Source organism: Penaeus japonicus, unplaced genomic scaffold, assembly GCF_977035675.1.
Source record: "Penaeus japonicus unplaced genomic scaffold, GWHDUDI00000001_assembly GWHDUDI00000415, whole genome shotgun sequence".
NCBI lineage: Eukaryota > Metazoa > Arthropoda > Malacostraca > Decapoda > Penaeidae > Penaeus > Penaeus japonicus.
In genome coordinates this window covers 12,501-32,624 of record NW_028234817.1, presented here as the reverse complement: position 1 = coordinate 32,624, position 20,124 = coordinate 12,501, and the positions used below count along the sequence as shown (strand labels likewise).

The 20,124-nt window shown below is 31.6% G+C and overlaps 1 protein-coding gene across 1 annotated transcript; it reads right to left on the bottom strand.

Annotated features, from left to right (window-relative positions):
• Positions 1 to 595: 595 nt before the first annotated feature.
• On the bottom strand, positions 596 to 12,795 carry LOC147466497 (uncharacterized; the record flags this gene model as incomplete). The annotated part of the gene is made up of 13 exons (XM_086535402.1): positions 596 to 3,006; positions 3,824 to 3,949; positions 4,935 to 5,066; positions 5,303 to 5,386; positions 5,729 to 5,788; positions 5,901 to 6,017; positions 6,190 to 6,315; positions 6,734 to 6,850; positions 7,350 to 7,424; positions 7,624 to 7,901; positions 10,608 to 10,706; positions 11,594 to 11,692; positions 12,697 to 12,795. Coding segments are annotated over 13 exons (1,700 nt in total), but the record flags the coding sequence as incomplete, so codon positions are not given.
• Between the last annotated feature and the right edge of the window lie 7,329 nt (positions 12,796 to 20,124).

Below are 20,124 nucleotides of genomic sequence, written 5' to 3'. Positions count from 1 at the left end.
ATAAGATAGAGAGATATGAAGATAGGTGTAGAGGAAGAAAGATAAATAGGAAAGTAGAGATATAGACAAGAGAAATGGAAAGATAGTTAGACAGATAGAAAGATAGGGAGACAGATAGACAGGTAAGTAGATGTCTTAATACAACAGACAAGTAACTGAAGTAAAAATATAAATTCATTCCTTTTTTTTATCTTAATTAATTTGATTTATTTTATCATAATTGTTTAATGTTGCAAATGACTTATCAATTGATGATCCACTCTAAACAGTGGATTAAACTTAATGAATGATAATTATCTAAAAAAATAATAATAATAAATAAAAGTTGTAAGAAAAGTAGGAATACAGAAGTGACAAATAGGAGAAAGCCAAGAAAACAGAACATATTCACCCAATTTTATTGATATGAAAAACAAGATATCGAGAGTCTTGAAACACGCAAGAGAGATTTCCATTCCTTTCATTCAGAACTGATTCCGTTAATGAACCTATTACGCCACAGGACAAAATAGGTTCAGAAAAAATCAAACACATGTTCATGGGCAGTCTACACGTTCCCGGTCTCCCCAAAGAGGCTGTGAAATTGAAATTGAAATTGAAATTGAAATAGTTTATTTGGTCAAAAAGTATTCGGATACAGTCATATACATTGTTTAGTTCTGACCTAGCTTTTTTGGTGACGTGTTGCACCTTAAAAAGCTTACAAATTATACACTATCTGTGACATTAAAACATAGGATTCTAAAAATAAAAATACATATGAAATCAACAATAAATAGTAAATAAGCATTGGGAAAAAAAATATATATATACACATAAATATATACATACACACATACACACACACACACTCATATATATATATATATATATACATACATACACACACATACATACATACATGCACATACACACATACATACATATATATATATATACATACATATACATACATATACACACACACATATATATATACATATATACATACACTTACATACATACATACACATACACATATATATACATACACTCATACATACTTATACACATATACCAATACACACACATACGCATACATACATACATACATATAGTATACAATATAAGTACAATTGAATAGAACAATAAAATATTCTAGGCACAATATAAGAAAAAAAATAAATCTTAATGCATTAATAGATATACAGTTGGACATTCATAATAGGATAAAGAACTGTGACTAACTAGCACAAGACAAAGTAGAATACTCATTATTAATCTGTTCATTTTTATTTTCTTTATGTAGTGTAGCTGTTAATTAGATAGGATTTTAGACTGCTTTTAAAATTGCCAAGAGTAGGTTTTGATTTTATTTCAGGGGGAATTCCATTGAAAATAACGGCACCGCGATATCTAATATGGCTCTGTGATTGAGAAGATGAGACTAGAGGAGGGCAGAGTCTGAAGTTGTCTCTTCTGGAGTAAACATTGTTTGTGCTATTACAAAAATAGTTTGGAGATGAAATTAAGTTGTGCAAACATTTATAAGTATATACGGAGCATACGAAAGTGTAAATGTCATTGAATTTTAGTAATTTTAAATTGACAAACGATTCGTTGGTATGATCTGTGGTCTTCAGTCCCATGATATTTCTTATAACTTTCTTCTGTAAGACTACTAGAGGATTTAATGATGTACTGCTAGCTCCGCCCCATACTGTCAAGCAGTAAGTTAGATTTGAATAAACTAAGGAATAGTATAAAGTTAGCATAGCCTCTCTGTTTAAGTGGCTACGTGTTAAATATAGTATGCCGCATATTTTGGCTATTTTGCTACGTACATATTGGATATGACTGTGCCAGTATAAGTGTTTATTTACAATAACACCTAGAAATTTTGTTTGGTCTACCTCCTCTATGTTACTGTTATTAATAGTGATCTGGGGAAGTGGATACGTATATAATTTGTGTCTGTTAAATATTATATAATGAGTTTTACTAGGGTTAATGGTAAGTTTGTTTGCGGTTAGCCAAGTATTAATGTTCACAAGTTCTTTGTTCATTTTATCCATCAGAATGTCAATGTTCCTGTCACTGATATATATGGTACAATCATCCGCAAATAAGACATAGTTTAAGGCGGAAGATGAGGCAAAATAGGTATAGGTATTATCTATTGAGTATTAAGTGCAAATGATTCATTATCATCTAATAAGTATATACTCAGTGCAAAGGGGGTTCTCAGGTACATGGCCTTGGACTCTCATTTGTAGAGGAAATACTTGAACATTAATACGAAGCTGAAATGAGCAAATCTCTTTGTCCCGTTGGGAATGAAATTAGTAATAAACATGTAATAGACATAAAGGTTATTCTTTGGGTAAAGGAACCAGAGGTCTTTCTGCTTTAGAAGAGTAACATAAGGTAAGGAGATGGCATGCATTGCTAGTATCATTCAAGAAAAGGTTATACTAATACTTATAGACATGCTCATAAATGATCATGTATCCATAGGGATATGAAGGGATAGACAGGAAACATATGAAAATATACATTTGCTTATGTTTTATCTTCTTGAGGGAAAACAAAACAGATAAAGTTGAAAGAAAACTACACTATTTCCTTCTCCATTGTCTCTTCCTCTCCAAAAGACAAACACAATTTCTGCCGAAGAGTCTTTAGAGCTCACTGGTCGCTCCCTTCCGAGGGCGAGCTAACACGGCAAGGGTCACGCCTCTAGGCCGCACCTGAAGAATGGTCCTTGGCGGCTGCTAGTTTAAGATTGTCCCTGCCTGCTGCTTGGGGAGGCCTGTCCCTGCCTGCTGCTTGGGGAGGCTCGTCCCTGCCTGTTGCTTGGGGAGGCTCGACCCTGCCTGCTGCTTGGGGAGGCTCGTCCCTGCCTGCTGCTTGAGGAGGCTCGTCGCTGCGCACTGGTCCCCGACCCCTGCTCCTCCTCGCAAGAAGACTGAGAGGCAGAGACGCCTCTGAGGTCGAGGGCTGGCCAGCGCTCACCGCCTCCAGCTCCTGAGACGGTTTCATATATATTACATTGATATGTATATACATATGTATATACATAAATATAAATAAATAAATAAAATGAAAGCACGTATAAACCAACAGTCGCAATTACGCACATGCATGCACACACATGTGCATACACGCACACACGCACACAGACATATATATATATATATATATATATGTATATCTATCTATATATATATATATATATATATATATATATATATATATATATATATATATATATATATATATATATATATATATATATATATATATATATATATGTATGTATGTGTGTATGTATGTATGTATATATGTATATATGTATATATGTATATATATATATATACATATATTCATATATATATATATATATATATATATATATATATATATATATATATATATATATATATATACATATATTCATAAATATATATGTATATATATATATATCTATTTATATATATTTATATATATATACATATATTCATAAATATATATATATATATATATATATATATATATATATATATATATATATATATATATATATATATAAATACATATATTCATAAATATATATAGACATTATAAATATATATCAGAGAGAGAAAAAGAGAGAGAGAGAGAGAGAGAGAGAGAGAGAGAGAGAGAGAGAGAGAGAGAGAGAGAGAGAGAGAGAGAGAGAGAGAGAGAAAGAAAGAGAGAGAGAGAGAAAGAAAGAGAGAGAGAGAAAGAAAGAGAGAGAGAGAGAGAGAGAGAGAGAGAGAGAGAGAGCATACATTATTAAAGGGATCTACAAAATACTTGCCTCTGAATCCTCCACCTCAAACCCTCTGTCCCTTAATAGGGAATGTAAATGTCTCATCTTCCGTTCTTGCACTCGTAACTGGCTCTCTCTCTCCCCCAGCTTCTCCTCTCGGTCTCTGAGCATTTCCTGCAAGCAGAGTTACCTCCCTAAGATATCTTCCAATCTTTATTACAGGCATTATCAGCATTGTTATTTGTTGCAATTCTTTTTATGATTGATATCAATGGGTCTTACAAGAACCCTCGTTCACATTATCATTAGTATTTCAGTATTTTGAAAATTATATATATATATATGTATATATATATACCATATATAAACATATATATATATATATATATATATATATATATATATATATTATATATATATATATATATATATATATATATATATATATGTACAATATATGTATATATATATATATATATATATATATATATATATATATATAGACTTACATAGGTACAAAATATTTATATATATATAAATAGATATATACATACATAAATATATATATATATATATATATATATTATATATATATATATATATAATATATATCTATCTATCTATATATATATGCATATATACACATACATACATATATATATACATATATATGTACATATATATATATATATATATATATATATATATATATACATATATACATATATACATATATATACATATATATATATATATATATATATATATATATATATATATATATATATATATATATATGCATATATACATATATACATATGTATGATTATATAAATAACACAAAAACACACACATATGATGTGTGTGTGAATGGAGAGAGAGGATAGGAGTGTGAGTGAGTGTGTTTGAGTGTGTGTTTGAGTGTGTGTTTTTGTGTGTGTTTGTGGGTGTGTAAGTGTATGTGTGTGTAAGTTTCTGGGTTAGTGTGTGAGTGATGTATGTGAGTGTAAATATGCTTTTGAGTGTGAATATGCATTTCTGTGTGTTTGTATTTGTATTTTTGTGTTTGTATTATTTTTTTGTGTTTAGGTATGTTTCTTTAAGTGTATACACAAATATGCATGTGCTTATATGTTTGTATGCATCCTCTCATGCCTACCTTCAGGGACTCAATCTTCTCTTCCCGATTTCTTATCATTTGACTCAATTCCCTTCTTTCTTCGGCTGCCTCTTCCTCTCTTGTGCGTTGAAACATTCTTCTCAGGTTCCTCACCTCTTCCAGGTGTTGCTCCTGCAAAATAAAATCTGAATTAGTTCTAACATATTATACATATAAGATTCGAGATATACTTCATACACACATATGTAGCCTAATGTACTGTGTAACTGATTCCACTGAATGCAAATCTATCAATCTATTTTTATTGTTGTTATTGTTGCATCTACATCTTGCATCTCCCTTTGGCCAGGAGTGACTTCAATCCCTGTGTATTTATACTTCCGCTTGACCTCCAAAGGAAAGGTTACCTCGGCTTGCGTCAGCTGCTCCTCCATCTCCCTCACCTCCGCCCTCAGCTCCCGAATCTTCCTGGCTCCTTCTTCCAAACGATCCTGTGTGCGAAAGGGGCCAGGGACATGACATGCGGTCTCCTCCTGTCTCCACTATGCCTGTTCTTCCTCCCATTCACTCTCTCTTTCTCTTTCTCTCTCTCTGTGAAAATGTGTTTCTCCCTCTCCTTCAACCTTTCCCTCCTTTGTTCTAATTCCTTCTCTCGCACTTTATCTTTCTCCCAACCTTCCTTTCTTGAAGTTCTGTCTAAAGCATTAACATCATCCTCAGTGGAACTACATTTACGTTACGAGAACTAATATCATCATTGGAGTTAATTCTCGGAATTATTATCACCCTAAGTGCAATGCATCATAAGTCACAAGAATTAATATCTTCCTCACTTTCGCATCCTCGCCCTCCAACCTGTTCGTCCCGTTCCCAACGTCCGCTGAGTGTTGCTCCTGTATACTGAACCATGTAGAAGTACATATGTGTGAATACAATACTTCTTCATTGTTTCTCTCCTTATTTTAGTCTCTTTCTCTCTCCTCTTTTCCCTCTTCTTACTCTTACCTTTAGCTCTCTGATCTCCCTTTCTCTGAGACATAGGATATCCTTCAGTTCGCTGTTTTCCGTCTGCAGATTAGTCACCTCAGTCTCCATCCTACTCCTCTCATGTCCTTGCTCCTCCTGTAAGAGAAGACAACACTGTAGGGATGTCTCTGTCCTAAAGGCTTGAGGAGAAGATCAAGGCATCACAGGCAAAGCAAATGGAATTGCACGAACAACCAGTAATCTCGCTTTGACAAATAAAATCGGTTTTAAAAAGGGGCTAATGTATTTCGGAAGCTCTTGCTCTTACCTTTAGCTCTCTGATCTCCCTTTCTCTGAGACATAGGATATCCTTCAGTTCGCTGTTTTCTGCATGCAGATTAGTTACCTCAGTCTCCATCCTACTCTTCTCATGTCCTTGCTCCTCCTGCATATCCTGTAGAAGACAACACTGTAGGGATGTCTCTGTCCTAAAGGCTTGAGGAGAAGAGCAAGGCATCACAGGTAAAGCAAGTGGAATCGCACGACCAACCAGTAATCTCATTTCGACAAATAAAATCCCTTTTAAAAAGGAGCTAATGCATTTTGGAAGCAAAGAAAATTGCTCATCATGTTGCATTTTCATTTACACAAATCCTGCAACCTTTTCTCTCTTCGTTTGGAATAGTTGAGGTTCACACCTACAAGGACTTATTCAGGAAGCTCCAGGTTCTCCAGACAATAAGCTACTAATAACACAACGCTATCTCACATTAACTCTCCTCTTTCTTAACCATTATTCTATATCTGTCCCTTTCCTCTCCTCCTTTCTCTCTGTCATTTCGTCCCTCTTCCTCGCTCTCTCCTGTGCATACCTTGAGTAATACAATCTCCTCTTCCTTCTTCCTCAGGTCTTCCTTCAGGTCTCTGGTCTCCTTCTGTAGATTCACTGTCTCGCTACTTTTCACACTGATCTCTCGCTCTCTCTGCTTCTGGATGAGTATAGAAGAGGTATCATAACTACTCAAAAAGACAAACGAAATGAACTTTCTCTCTAACATTACCCCCCCCCCCTCTCTCTCTCTCTCTCTCTCTCTCTCTCTCTCTCTCTCTCTCTCTCTCTCTCTCTCTCTCTCTCTCTCTCTCTCTCTCTGCTCATGTTGTTGCTCATAATTGCTTCGCTCATGATAACAAGCATCTCCTTCCTGACATTGTCAGAGGATGGAGGGAAAGCTGATAACCACAAGATAAGGAGATTGGAGTCGTAAAAGAATCAAGCAGATAAAATACTTATAAAAGATTAGCCGTCACCAAAACCCTCACATTTTGCTTTGCATTTCATTCTATTTACTCCCCTAGTTATGGATTTTAGAAAGGTTTTCTTTGATTGCTATATTTCCTGTCATTTCACTGATTATTCTCTATCTTTTTATTATTATCAAATCAAAATTATTTCTATTTTTTTATTCATTTTCTCTACAAAAAACTCACCTTCAGCACTTGGATCTCTCTTTGCAATCTGATCCTTTCCTTCTCGGTTGCAACCCACCCTTGCATCACGTGTGTCTGAAAGTAATCAATATTCAATAGAAAAATGCATTAGCATGTTATGTCTCATTATATAAAAAAAAAAAAAAAAAATTGGAATCCTTTTGTGATTTAGTAACAGTGCCACTCAGCAACCATAGCACTGCCCATGATGCACAACTTTGAAAACCAATGGTGACAGAGGAAGGACCACAGTCTGACCAATACAATCTATTACCATGGACACGCTTTGGAAAAGTTCCATGCCATGGCTCTCTGTGGAGAAAGATCTCGACATCAAGTCCTGCGGAGTCCTTCCACAATTATCCTTCTTGTACGTGGAAGCCCCAAATTTCGTCAACATGAATATAGCGAGGAGATGCCCTCGTGAAGCTGCTTTGTGAAGGGGCGTGTTGCCATAATCATCTGCAGCGTCCACGTCGGCCCCGCCCTCCCGAAGGACTTCCAGCACTGCCGTGTGTCCCTTCCAAGCTGCCCAGTGCATTGCTGTCCGCCCTGAAGGTAAACTTGACTGTAGAACTTGTCAATGTTTAAATGTTGCTCTTTAATGAAACACTTGTTTCATTTTCTTATTTTCATTTTTATTCAAATTTGTTCAGAAATAAGTGAGATGTGAATGTAATGATATAGGTTGTAAATATAATGATAAAAATATGATATATATTTAAGAATATATTATATAAATCAAGATATATATATGATGATGAAATATAACAATAATATTAATGACGACAATATATATATATATATATATATATATATATATATATATATATATATATATATATAGATATATATATATGCATATATATATATATATATATATATATATATATATATATATATATATATATATATATATATATACATATATATATATATATATATATATATATATATATATATATATACATATGTAGATATATATATATATATATATGCATATACATATATATATATATATATTATATATATATATTATATTATATATATATATATATATATATATATATATATATATATATCTATATATAAATATATATATATATTATATATTATATATATAATATATATATATTATTTATATGTATATATATATATATATTTATACATAAATATATATATATATATATATATATATATATATATATATATATATATATATATATATATATATATATATATATATATACATAAAAGGAGAGAGAGAACTGAGAGGGATAATGAGAAGAGAAATAAATATGATGAAGTGTGGGAGAAGGAGAATTATACAGAAAATGAAGTGACAAAGAGTAGAAGAATTATATAGAGAATGTAAAGTGACAAAGAATAGGAGTAGGAGAAGGAAAATTGTACAGAAAATATAGAGTGACAAAGAGTAGGAGAAGGAGAATTATACAGAAAGTATAGAGTGAGAAAGAGTAGGAGAAGGAGAATTATACAGAAAGTATAGAGTGACAAAGAGTAGGAGAAGGAGAATTATACAGAAAGTATGGAGTGACAAAGAGTAGAAGGAGAATTATACAGAAAACATTGTAACAAAGAGTAGGAGAAGGAAAGTTATGACTGGAATGGTTCTGAGACTTGCGAAGATAAAAATGAAAAACAAAACTGTGGTGATGATGTTAATGAGAATCAAAATGAGAAGGGAACTGAGGTTAGGAATGAAAATTTCAATGCTAATTTGAATGGCAACAATTATTATAATCATAATGATTATGATATTAATGATAATAATGCTAATTAAAATATTTATGATAAATACAAACTAAAAGAAAAGCTTATGAATAAGCATGAAATGACTAGAGAATGAAATGAAAGGGATGGAAAATGATGAAGAAAATGAGAGTGGAAATGAAAATGGGAAAGTATTCATGAATGAGAATCATCATGATTTTAAGAATGATTATGGTCTTTATAATTTTAATGCATATTCTGATGGCAATGATATGAAGGAAAATAATAACCATAATGAAAATAAGGATCTCATTATACTTCTATCATTGTTGTTGGAGTTGATATTATCATTAACATAATATTTGAAATGAAAGAAATTATCATATCAGTCATAAGAATGATTAAAAAATAATAATGGCCATTCTAAGTATTTTGATAATAATAATAATAATGATTGTTATCGTTATCTTTAATGTTTTTATATAATTATAATCAATGTTATTCTTATTCTTATCATGATTATCATTATTATCATGGTTGTTATTTTTATTAGTATTATCTTTATCATTATAATAATAAAACAAAATAGGTAATATCTTTTTTCGTATGAACTTATATTATTGATATTTCATTTGGATATGTTATCTTTGTACTTAGCAAACCTAACTTAAGTTGCGAGAAGAGGTATTTTGTAAAACGAATGCTAAGTAGTGCATTCCTCTTAACAGCACCTGCATAGCCATGTTTGTTGCAAGCAAGCTGTGAGCAGACTTGGGTGTTTGCAAGAAGGAAGAACAAGGAAGCCATTGTGTTATCCTCATTGTCATTACCATCATGATTTACCGACACTGGTACTATGAGTGATAAAGACCTCACAACTACAACAAAAGCATGTAGGAGAACAAGAACAACAGGATCATCAGCAAAATTATCAATGATGACAAGAGGAAGGATAACCTATGCTAATAATTGAAATAGAAATAGGAGTAATACGAATAATTAAAATAATAATATTTTTAACTATAACAATAATAATAATAATAATAATAATAATAATAATAATAGGAATGATATGTATAAAATCATATAGAAAAAAATTGAAATAAAAATGAAAATTATATCAATAATGAAAAGAGTAAAAGAGGAAGAAAAAAGATGAATGATGAAAAGTGACTATTACAAAAGAAAATTCTTGAAATAATAATATAAATGTAATTGTAATAAATGATAATAAAAATGAATATTTTTATGATAGTATTAAGCATAACATTGAAATTCATATGATAAATGATAATGAATAAGTAACATTTACAAATAACTCAAATAAACAACTAAAACATAAGGAATGGATAAATAGAAAATAATAATGAATGATGAAGAAATAAGAAAAGCTGATGATAGAGGTATCCTTATTAGATCTGAATAATAATTGTTATAAATTTCCATGAAGACAAAAAAGAGAAAAGAAACAAAAGCAAAATTCTTCTGGTGCCTTTATGAAGTCACTCGCTTCCCAATCGTTACCATCCTTAGTCTTGGCGTTCACTTCTCCGCCCTTCTCAAGGAGAGTCTCCGCAACAGTATAATGGCCGTTCTCGGAAGCCCAGTGTAAGGGTGTCTCACCTGAGGGAGGAAGATGCTTCTGTTAGACGTGTGTTTGTGAGTAAAGGAAAGTGTCATTCTCACTCACATTCTCCTTCTCATTGTCATTCTCACGCTTATTCACCTTCTCATTTTCATTCTTACTCACATCCACTTTCTCATTGTTATTCTCACTCACATTCACCTTTTCATTGTCATTTTCACTCACATTCACCTTCTCACTGTAGAAGGGAAGTGAGGATGACAATGCGAAGGTGAATGTGAGTGAGAATGACAATTATTATCATCATTATTGTTGTTACTTTTGTTGCCATTACTTTCTCCATTATCATCATTGTCATCACTGACAAAGACCTCGCAACAACACCACCAACAAAAGCATGTAGGAGAACAAGAACAGGATCACTATCAAAATAACAATAATAAGAAGGATGATAAAAATTGATAATTTAATAAAAATGGGAGTAACAATAATACTAATAGTAATGAAATAATAATGATAATATGAATAGGACCATTGATGATGATTATGATCAATGATGAGGATGATCATATTTCTTTTAGATAATCATGAAATAATAATGATATTATCAATAATAATTGAAATCATCATACTTATTATTATCAGAATTGTTATAACTAATTATTATAACATTTATATTATAAAGAAACAGAAAAATCTATTTATTTCTATTTTATAGAATAATCTATGAAAATATTTTATTGAAAAATTCATAGAATAAAGAAATAAATATCAATAAAATTAATGATAAAAGATGAAAAAGATTCCCTTATTAAATTATAACAATAATTGTTATAAAATTCCACAAAGACAAAGAGGAGAAAAGAAACAAAAGCAAAATTCTTCTGGTACCTTTAAGAAGTCACTCACTTTCCAATCGCCTTACCATTATAAGCCTTGGCGTTCACTTCTCCGCCCTTCTCGAGGAGCGTCTCTGCAACAGCATGATGGCCGTTCAAGGAAGCAAGGTGTAAGGGAGTCCCACCTGAGGGAGGAAGATGCTTGTGTTAGACGTCTGTTTGTGAGTAATGAGTGTGAGAAGGGAAGTGAGGATGACAATGCGAAGGTGAATGAGAGTGAGAATAAACATGAGAAGGTGAATGAGTGAGAATGACAATGTGAATGTGAGTGAGTGAGAATGACAGTAAGAAGGTGAATGCGAGTGAAAATGAGACTAGATTTTAGGAATGAATAAGGTGATAAGGATAAGGGCAAGGAATAGTATGAATATTTTGAATATTAATAAAATTGCAAATAATAAGAAAGTAACTGAAAATAACAATTAGGAAAAGGCATAGAAATGAAAAGGAAAAAAAATGCGTATGATTATAAGAAGGAATATTTTAATGAAAAAGAACGTTTGATAATCATTTATCAAAAAAAAAAATATATATATTACTATGATAATCATCATTATTGTTGTTGCTTTTGTTGCCATTACTTTCTCCATTATCATCATTGTCTTTGTCATCACTGACAAAGACCTCGCAACAACACCACCAACAAAAGCATGTAGGAGAACAAGAACAGGATCACCATCAAAATAACAATAATAATAAGAAGGATGATAACAATTGATAATTTAATAGAAATAGGAGTAATAATAATAGTAATCCTATTGAAATAATAATGATAATATGAATAGCACCATTGATGATGAGGATGATCATATTTCTTTTAGATAATCATGAAAATAATAATGATAATATCAATAATAATTAAGATGATCATACTTATTATTATCATAATTATTATAACTAATCATTATAAAATTTATAGTATAAAGAAATATAGAAAAATCTATTAATTTCTATTTTATAAAATAATCTATGAAAATATTTTATTGAAAAATTCATAGAATAAAGAAATAAATATCAATAAAATTAATGATAAAATATGAAAATTCCACAAAGACAAAGATGAGAAAAGAAACAAAAGCAAAATTCTTCTGGTGCCTTTAAGAAGTCACTCGCTTTCCAATCGCCTTACCAAATGGATTCTTGGCGTTCACTTCTCCGCCCTTCTCGAGGAGCGTCTCTGCAACAGCATGATGGCCGTTCCAGGAAGCACAGTGTAAGGGTGTCTCACCTGAGGGAGGAAGATGCTTGTGTTAGACGTCTGTTTGTGAGTAATGAGCGTGAGAAGGGAAGGGAGGATGACAATGCGAAGGTGAATGTGAGTGAGAATGACAGTAAGAAAGTGAAGGCGAGTGAAAATGACAATGAGAAGGTGAATGTGAGTGAGAATAACAATCAGAAGGTGAATGTGAGTGAGAATGACAGTGAGAAGGTGAATGTGAGTGAGAATGACAGTGAGAAGGTGAATGTGAGGGAGAATGAGACTAGTTTTAGGAATGAGATTAATAGAGATGATTAGGGTGATAAGGGTAAGGGCTAGGAATAGTATGGATATTTTGAATATTAATAAAATTGCAAATACTTAGAATGTTAATGAAAATAAGAATTATGAAAAGGTATAGAAACAAGAAAAAAATATATATATGTATGATAATGAGAAAGAATATTATAATGAAAATGAATGTTTGATAATTATTTATCAGTAATATATATTATATATATATGTATATATATATATATATATATATATATATATATATATATATATATATATATATATATATAATATAGAGAATTATACAGAAATATAGAGTGACAAAGAGTAGGAGAATTATACATGTGGGGTTTTCTTGCCACATTCGTGCAGTAAATAAAGATGTTCTTTAGCCATTGAAACACGTGGTGTTGTTGAGCGTCTGCTAATTTATTCAGAAAATCATATTGATATAAAACGATTTACACTTCTGTTTCAATGCAGTTAAAATATATAGTCTTCATAATGGAAAAACATACACCTGATAAATGGTGTAACATAAACAAAACATGTCTTTCTTGTAGTAAATAAGCGTAAAATAAAAAACATCAAATATTGGTGGAACATGGGAGACATTACGAATGTCAAAGAAAACGGACCCGCCGTTCGGGGGGACTTAACTAAACTTTTATATTTCTAAATTTATTACTATCATTATTCATCATCACCATTATTATTATCATTGTAATCATAAATATGTCATTAACATTATCATTAGTTCTATTATCATCATGAAAGTGTTATCATCAACATTATCAGTGATGATTATTTTATTAATATTGTTATCATTACCTCCATCAACATCATGAAACTTTTCATTATCATCACTATTGTTGTTGCTTTTGTTGCCATTACTTTCTCCATTATCATCATTGTCTTTGCCATCACTGACAAAGACCTCGCAACAACACCACCAACAAAAGCATGTAGGAGAACAAGAACAGGATCACCATCAAAATAACAATAATGAGAAGAAGAAGGATGATAACAATTGATAATTTAGTAGTAATGGGAGTAACAATGATAGTTATAGTAATTAAATAATAATGATAATATGAATAGCACAATTGATGATGATTATGATTAATGATGAGGATGATCATATTTCTTTTAGATAATCAGGAAAATAATAATGATGATGTCAATAATAATTATAATGATCATACTTATTATTATCATAATTATTATAACAAATCATTATAACATTTATAGTATAAATAGATATAGAAAAATCTATTTATTTCTATTTTATAAAATAATCTATGAAAATATTTTATTGAAAAATTCATAGAATAAAGAAATAGATATCAATAAAATTAATCATAAAAGATGATAAAGATTCCCTAATCAAATTATAACAATAATTTGTTATAAAATTCCATAAAGACAAAGATTAGAAAAGAAACAAAAGCAAAATTCTTCTGGCGCCTTTAAGAAGTCACTCGCTTTCCAATCGCCTTACCAATCATAGTCTTGGCGTTCACTTCTCCGCCCTTCACGAGGAGCGTCTCAGCAACAGCATGATGGCCGTTCTGGGAAGCAAAGTGTAAGGGAGTCTTATCTGAGGGAGGAAGATGCTTCTGTTAGACGTCTGTTTGTGAGTAATGAGCGTGAGAAGGGAAGGGAGGATGACAATGCGAAGGTGATTGGGAGTGAGAATTACAGGAAGAAGGTGAATGTGAGTGAGAATGACAATCAGAAGCTGAATGTGAGTGAGAATGACAATATGGTGAATATGAGTGAGAATAAAAATGAAAAAGTGAAAGTGAGTGTGAATGAGAGTTAAAAAGTGAATATGAGTGGGAATGACAGTGAGGTGAATGTGAGTGAGAATGACAGTGAGAAGGTGAATATGTGTGAGTGACAGTGAGAAAGTGAATGAGTGAGAATGACAATGATGAGGGGAATGTGAGTGAGAATGACAGTGAGAAAGTGAATGTGAGTGAGAATGACAATGAGAAGGTGAATGTGAGTGAGAATGACAGTGAGAAGGTGAATATAAGTGAGAATGACAATGAGAAGCTGAATGTGAGTGAGAATGACAATAAGGTGAATATGAGTGAGAATGAAAATGAAAAAGTGAAAGTGAGTGTGAATGAGAGTTAAAAAGTGAATATGAATGAGAATGACAGTGAGGTGAATGTGAGTGAGAATGACAGTGAGAAGGTGAATATGTGTGAGTGACAGTGAGAAGGTGAATGAGTGAGAATGACAATGATGAGGGGAATGTGAGTGAGAATGACAGTGAGAAAGTGAATGTGAATGAGAATGACAATGAGAAGGTGAATGTGAGTGAGAATGAAAATAAGGTGAAAGTGAGTGAGAATGAATATGAGAAAGTGAATATGAGTGAGAATGACAGTGAGAAAGTGAATGTGAATGAGAATGACAATGAGAAGGTGAATGTGAGTGAGAATGAAAATAAGGTGAAAGTGAGTGAGAATGAATATGAGAAAGTGAATATGAGTGAGAATGACAGTCAGAAGTTGAATGTGAGTGAAAATGATAATGATAAGGTGAATGTGAGTGAGAATAACAATGAGAAGGTGGATGTGAGTGAGAATGAAAATGAGAAGGTGAATGCGAGTGAGAATGACAATGAGAAGGTGAATGTGAGTGAGAATGACAGTGAGCTGAATGTGAGTGAGAACAAAAATAAGGTGAAAGTGAGTGAGAATGAATATGAGAAAGTGTATATGAGTGAGACTGACAGTGAGAAGCTGAATGTGAGTGATAATGAGAATGATAAGGTGAATGTGAGTGAGAATAAAAATGAGAAGGTGGATGTGAGTGAGAATGACAATGAGAAGGTGAATGTGAATGAGAATGACAGTGAGAAGGTGAATGTGAATAAGACTGACAGTGAGAAAGTGAATGTGAATAAGAATGACAGTGAGAAGGTGAATGTGAGTGAGCATGACAATGAGGTGAATGTGAGTGAAAATGACAATGAGAAGATGAATATGACTGAGAATGAAAATAAGGTAATTATGAGTGAGAATGATAATGAGAAGGTGAATGTGAGTGAGAATGACAATGAGAAGGTGAATGTGAGTGAGAATGAAAGTTAGAAGGTGAATGTGAGTGCAAATGAGAAGTTGAATGTGAGTCAGAATGAAAATGAGAAGGTGAATGTCAGTGTGAATGACAATGAGAAGATGAATGTGAGTGAGAATGAAAATGAGAAAGTGAATGTGAGTGAAAATGAAAATGAGAAGGCAGATGTGAGTGAGAATGACAATGAGAAGATGAATGTGAGTGAGAATGACAATTGGGAGGTGAATGTGATTGAGAATGACAATGAGGTGAATGTGAGTGAGAATGACAATGAGAAGGTTAATATGAATGAGAATGAAAGTGAGAAGGTGAATGTGAGTGAGAATGACAATAAGAAGGTGAATGTGAGTGAAAATGAAAATGAGGTGAATGTGAGTCAGAGTGAGAATGAAAATGAGAAGATGAATGTGAGTGAGAATGACAATGAGAAGGTGAATGTGAGAGAGATTGAGAATGACAATAAGAAGGTGAATATGAATGAGAATGACATGAGAAGGTGGATGCGAGTGAGAATGACAGAAAGTAGGTAAATGAGTGAGAATGACAATGAGGAGATGGATATGAGTGAGAATTACAATGAGAAGGTGAATGAATCTGAATGACAAAGGGATGGTGAATGTGAGTGAGAATGACAATGGCAAGGTGAATGTGAGTGAGAATGGTAATGAGAAGGTGAATGTGAGTTAGAATGACAATGAGAAGGTGAATGTGACTGAGGATGACAATGAGAAGGTGAATGTATGAGAGAATGACAATGAGAAGGTGAATAAGTTAGAATGACAATGAGAAGGTGAATGGCCGTTAAAGGAAGCACAGTGTAAGGGAGTTTCATCTGAGGGAGGAAGATGCTTCTGTTAGACGTCTGTTTGTGAGTAATGAATGTGAGAAGGGAAGTGAGGATGACAATGCGAAGGTGAATGTGAGTGAGAATGACAGTAAGAAGGTGAATGCGAGTGAAAATGACAATGAGAAGGTGAATGTCAGTGAGAATAACAATCAGAAGGTGAATGTGAGTGAGAATGACAATGAGAAGGTGATTGTGAGGGAGAATGAGACTAGTTTTAGGAATGAGATTAATAGAGATGATTAGGGTGATAAAGATAAGGGCTAGGAATAGTATGAATATTTTGAATATTAATAAAATTGCAAATACTAAGAATGTTAATGAAAATAAGAATTATGAAAAGGTATAGAAACAATGAGATAATGAGAAAGAATATTATAATGAAAATGAATGTTTGATAATTATTTATCAGTAATATATATATATATTTTTATCACTATGATAATTATTGTAATCTTTATTGTTTTTATTATTATATTTACAAAGACCATTGCAATAATAACAGTAATCATGATAGCTATAATGATAGCAATGGTAATAAAATGATAAAAAAATATCAATCATAATGATAGAAATATTAGTAAAGATAATTATGACAATAACATGAATGATAATGATAATGATGAAGATAAAAATAATAATGAAGATAATAATAATGATAATTCTAATAATAATGATAATTATATAATATTCATAATGATAATAATGATAATGAAAATATTAATGATGATAAAAATAATAACAGCAATAATGATTTCTAAAAATGATAATAACAAAAATAATCATTATCACTGAAAATAATCATTATCATTAATGATAATTACAATTCAAAAAAAAATTATAATCATTTATAATCAATATTTAAAATATTCAATATAATAAGAATTATCATAATAATCAATAAATATTATTTCCATCATTACTGTTATTACTATCATTATTCACCTTCCAATCACCATCATTATTATCATTATATCATTATCATTAGTTCCATCATTATCATGCGAGTGTTATCATCAGTATCATAAAATATTTCCTTCCTTAATATTTGTGGGGTTTTCTTGCCACATTCGTGCAGTAAAGATAAATATTATATTAAAGATAAATATTCGTGCAGTAAAGATAAATATAAATAAGTAAAGATAAATATAAGATATTCGTGCAGTAATTAAAGATGTTCTTTAGCCATTGAAACACGTGGTGTTGTTGAGCGTCTGCTAATTTATTCAGAAAATCATATTGATATAAAATGATTTACACTTCTGTTTCAATGCAGTTAAAATATATAGTCTTCATAATGTAAAAACATACACCTGATAAATGGTGTAACATAAACAAAACATGTCTTTCTTGTAGTAAATAAGCGTAAAATAAAAAAACATCAAATATTGGTGGAACATGGGAGACATTACGTATGTCAAAGAAAACGGACCCGCCGTTCGGGGGGACTTAACTAAACTTTTATATTTCTAAATTTATTACTATCATTATTCATCATCACCATTATTATTATCATTGTTATCATAAATAAGTCATTACCATTATCATTAGTTCTATTATCATCATGAAAGTGTTATCATCAATATTATCAGTGATGATTACTTTATCATTAATATTGTTATCATTACCACCATCAACATTATGAAACTTTTCATTATCATCATTATTGTTGTTGCTTTTGTTGCCATTACTTTCTCCATTATCATCATTGTCATTGTCATCACTGACAAAGACCTCGCAACAACACCACCAACAAAAGCATGTAGGAGAACAAGAACAGGATCACCATCAAATTAACAATAATAAGAAGAAGGATGATAACAATTGATAATTTAATAGAAATAGGAGTAATAATAATAGTAATCCTATTGAAATAATAATAATAATATGAATAGCACAATTGATGATGAGGATGATCATATTTCTTGTAGATAATCAGGAAAATAATAATGACAATGTCAGTAATAATTAAGATGATCATACTTATTATTATCATAATTATCATAACTAATCATTATAACATTTATAATATAAAGAAATATAGAAAAATCTATTTTTTTCTTAGTTATAAAATAATCTATGAAAATATTTTATTGAAAAATTCATAGAATAAAGAAATAAATATCAATAAAAATAATGATAAAAGATGATAAAGATTCCCTTATTAAATTATAACAATAATTGTTATACAATTCCACAAAGACAAAGAAGAAAAAAGAAACAAAGGCAAAATTCTTCTGGTGCCTTTAAGAAGTCACTCGCTTTCCAATCGCCTTACCAAATGGATTCTTGGCGTTCACTTCTCCGCCCTTCTCGAGGAGCGTCTCTGCAACAGCATACTGGCCGTTCAAGGAAGCAAGGTGTAAGGGAGTCCAACCTGAGGGAGGAAGATGCTTCTGTTAGACGTCTGTTTGTGGGTAATGAACGTGAGAAGGGAAGTGAGGATGACAATGCAAAGGTGAATGTGAGTGAGAATGAAAATAAGAAGGTGGATGAGTGAGAAAGACAATGAGAAGGTGAATGTGAGTGAGAATAACAATAAGGTGAATATGAGTGAGAATAAAAATGAAAAAGTGAAAGTGAGTGTGAATGAGAGTTCAAAGGTGAATATGAGTGAGAATGACAATGAGAAGCTGAATGTGAGTGACAATGACAATAAGGTGAATATGAGTGAGAATGAAAATGAAAAAATGAAAGTGTGTGAATGAGAGTTAAAAAGTGAATATGAGTGAGAATGACAGTGAGGTGAATGTGAGTGAGAATGATAGTGAGAAGGTGAATATGTGTGAGTGACAGTGAGAAGGTGAATGAGTGAGAATGACAATGATGAGGGGAATGTGAGTGAGAATGACAGTGAGAAAATGAATGTGAATGAGAATGACAATGAGAAGATGAATGTGAGTGAGAATGACAGTGAGCTGAATATGAGTGAGAATGAAAATAAGGTGAAAGGTAATGAGAATGAATATGAGTGAAAAAGTGAATATGAGTGAGAATGACAGTGAGAAGCTGAATGTGAGTGATAATGATAATGATAAGGTGAATGTGAGTGAGAATAAAAATGAGAAGGTGGATGTGAGTGAGAATGACAATGAGAAGGTGAATGTGAGTGAGAATGACAGTGA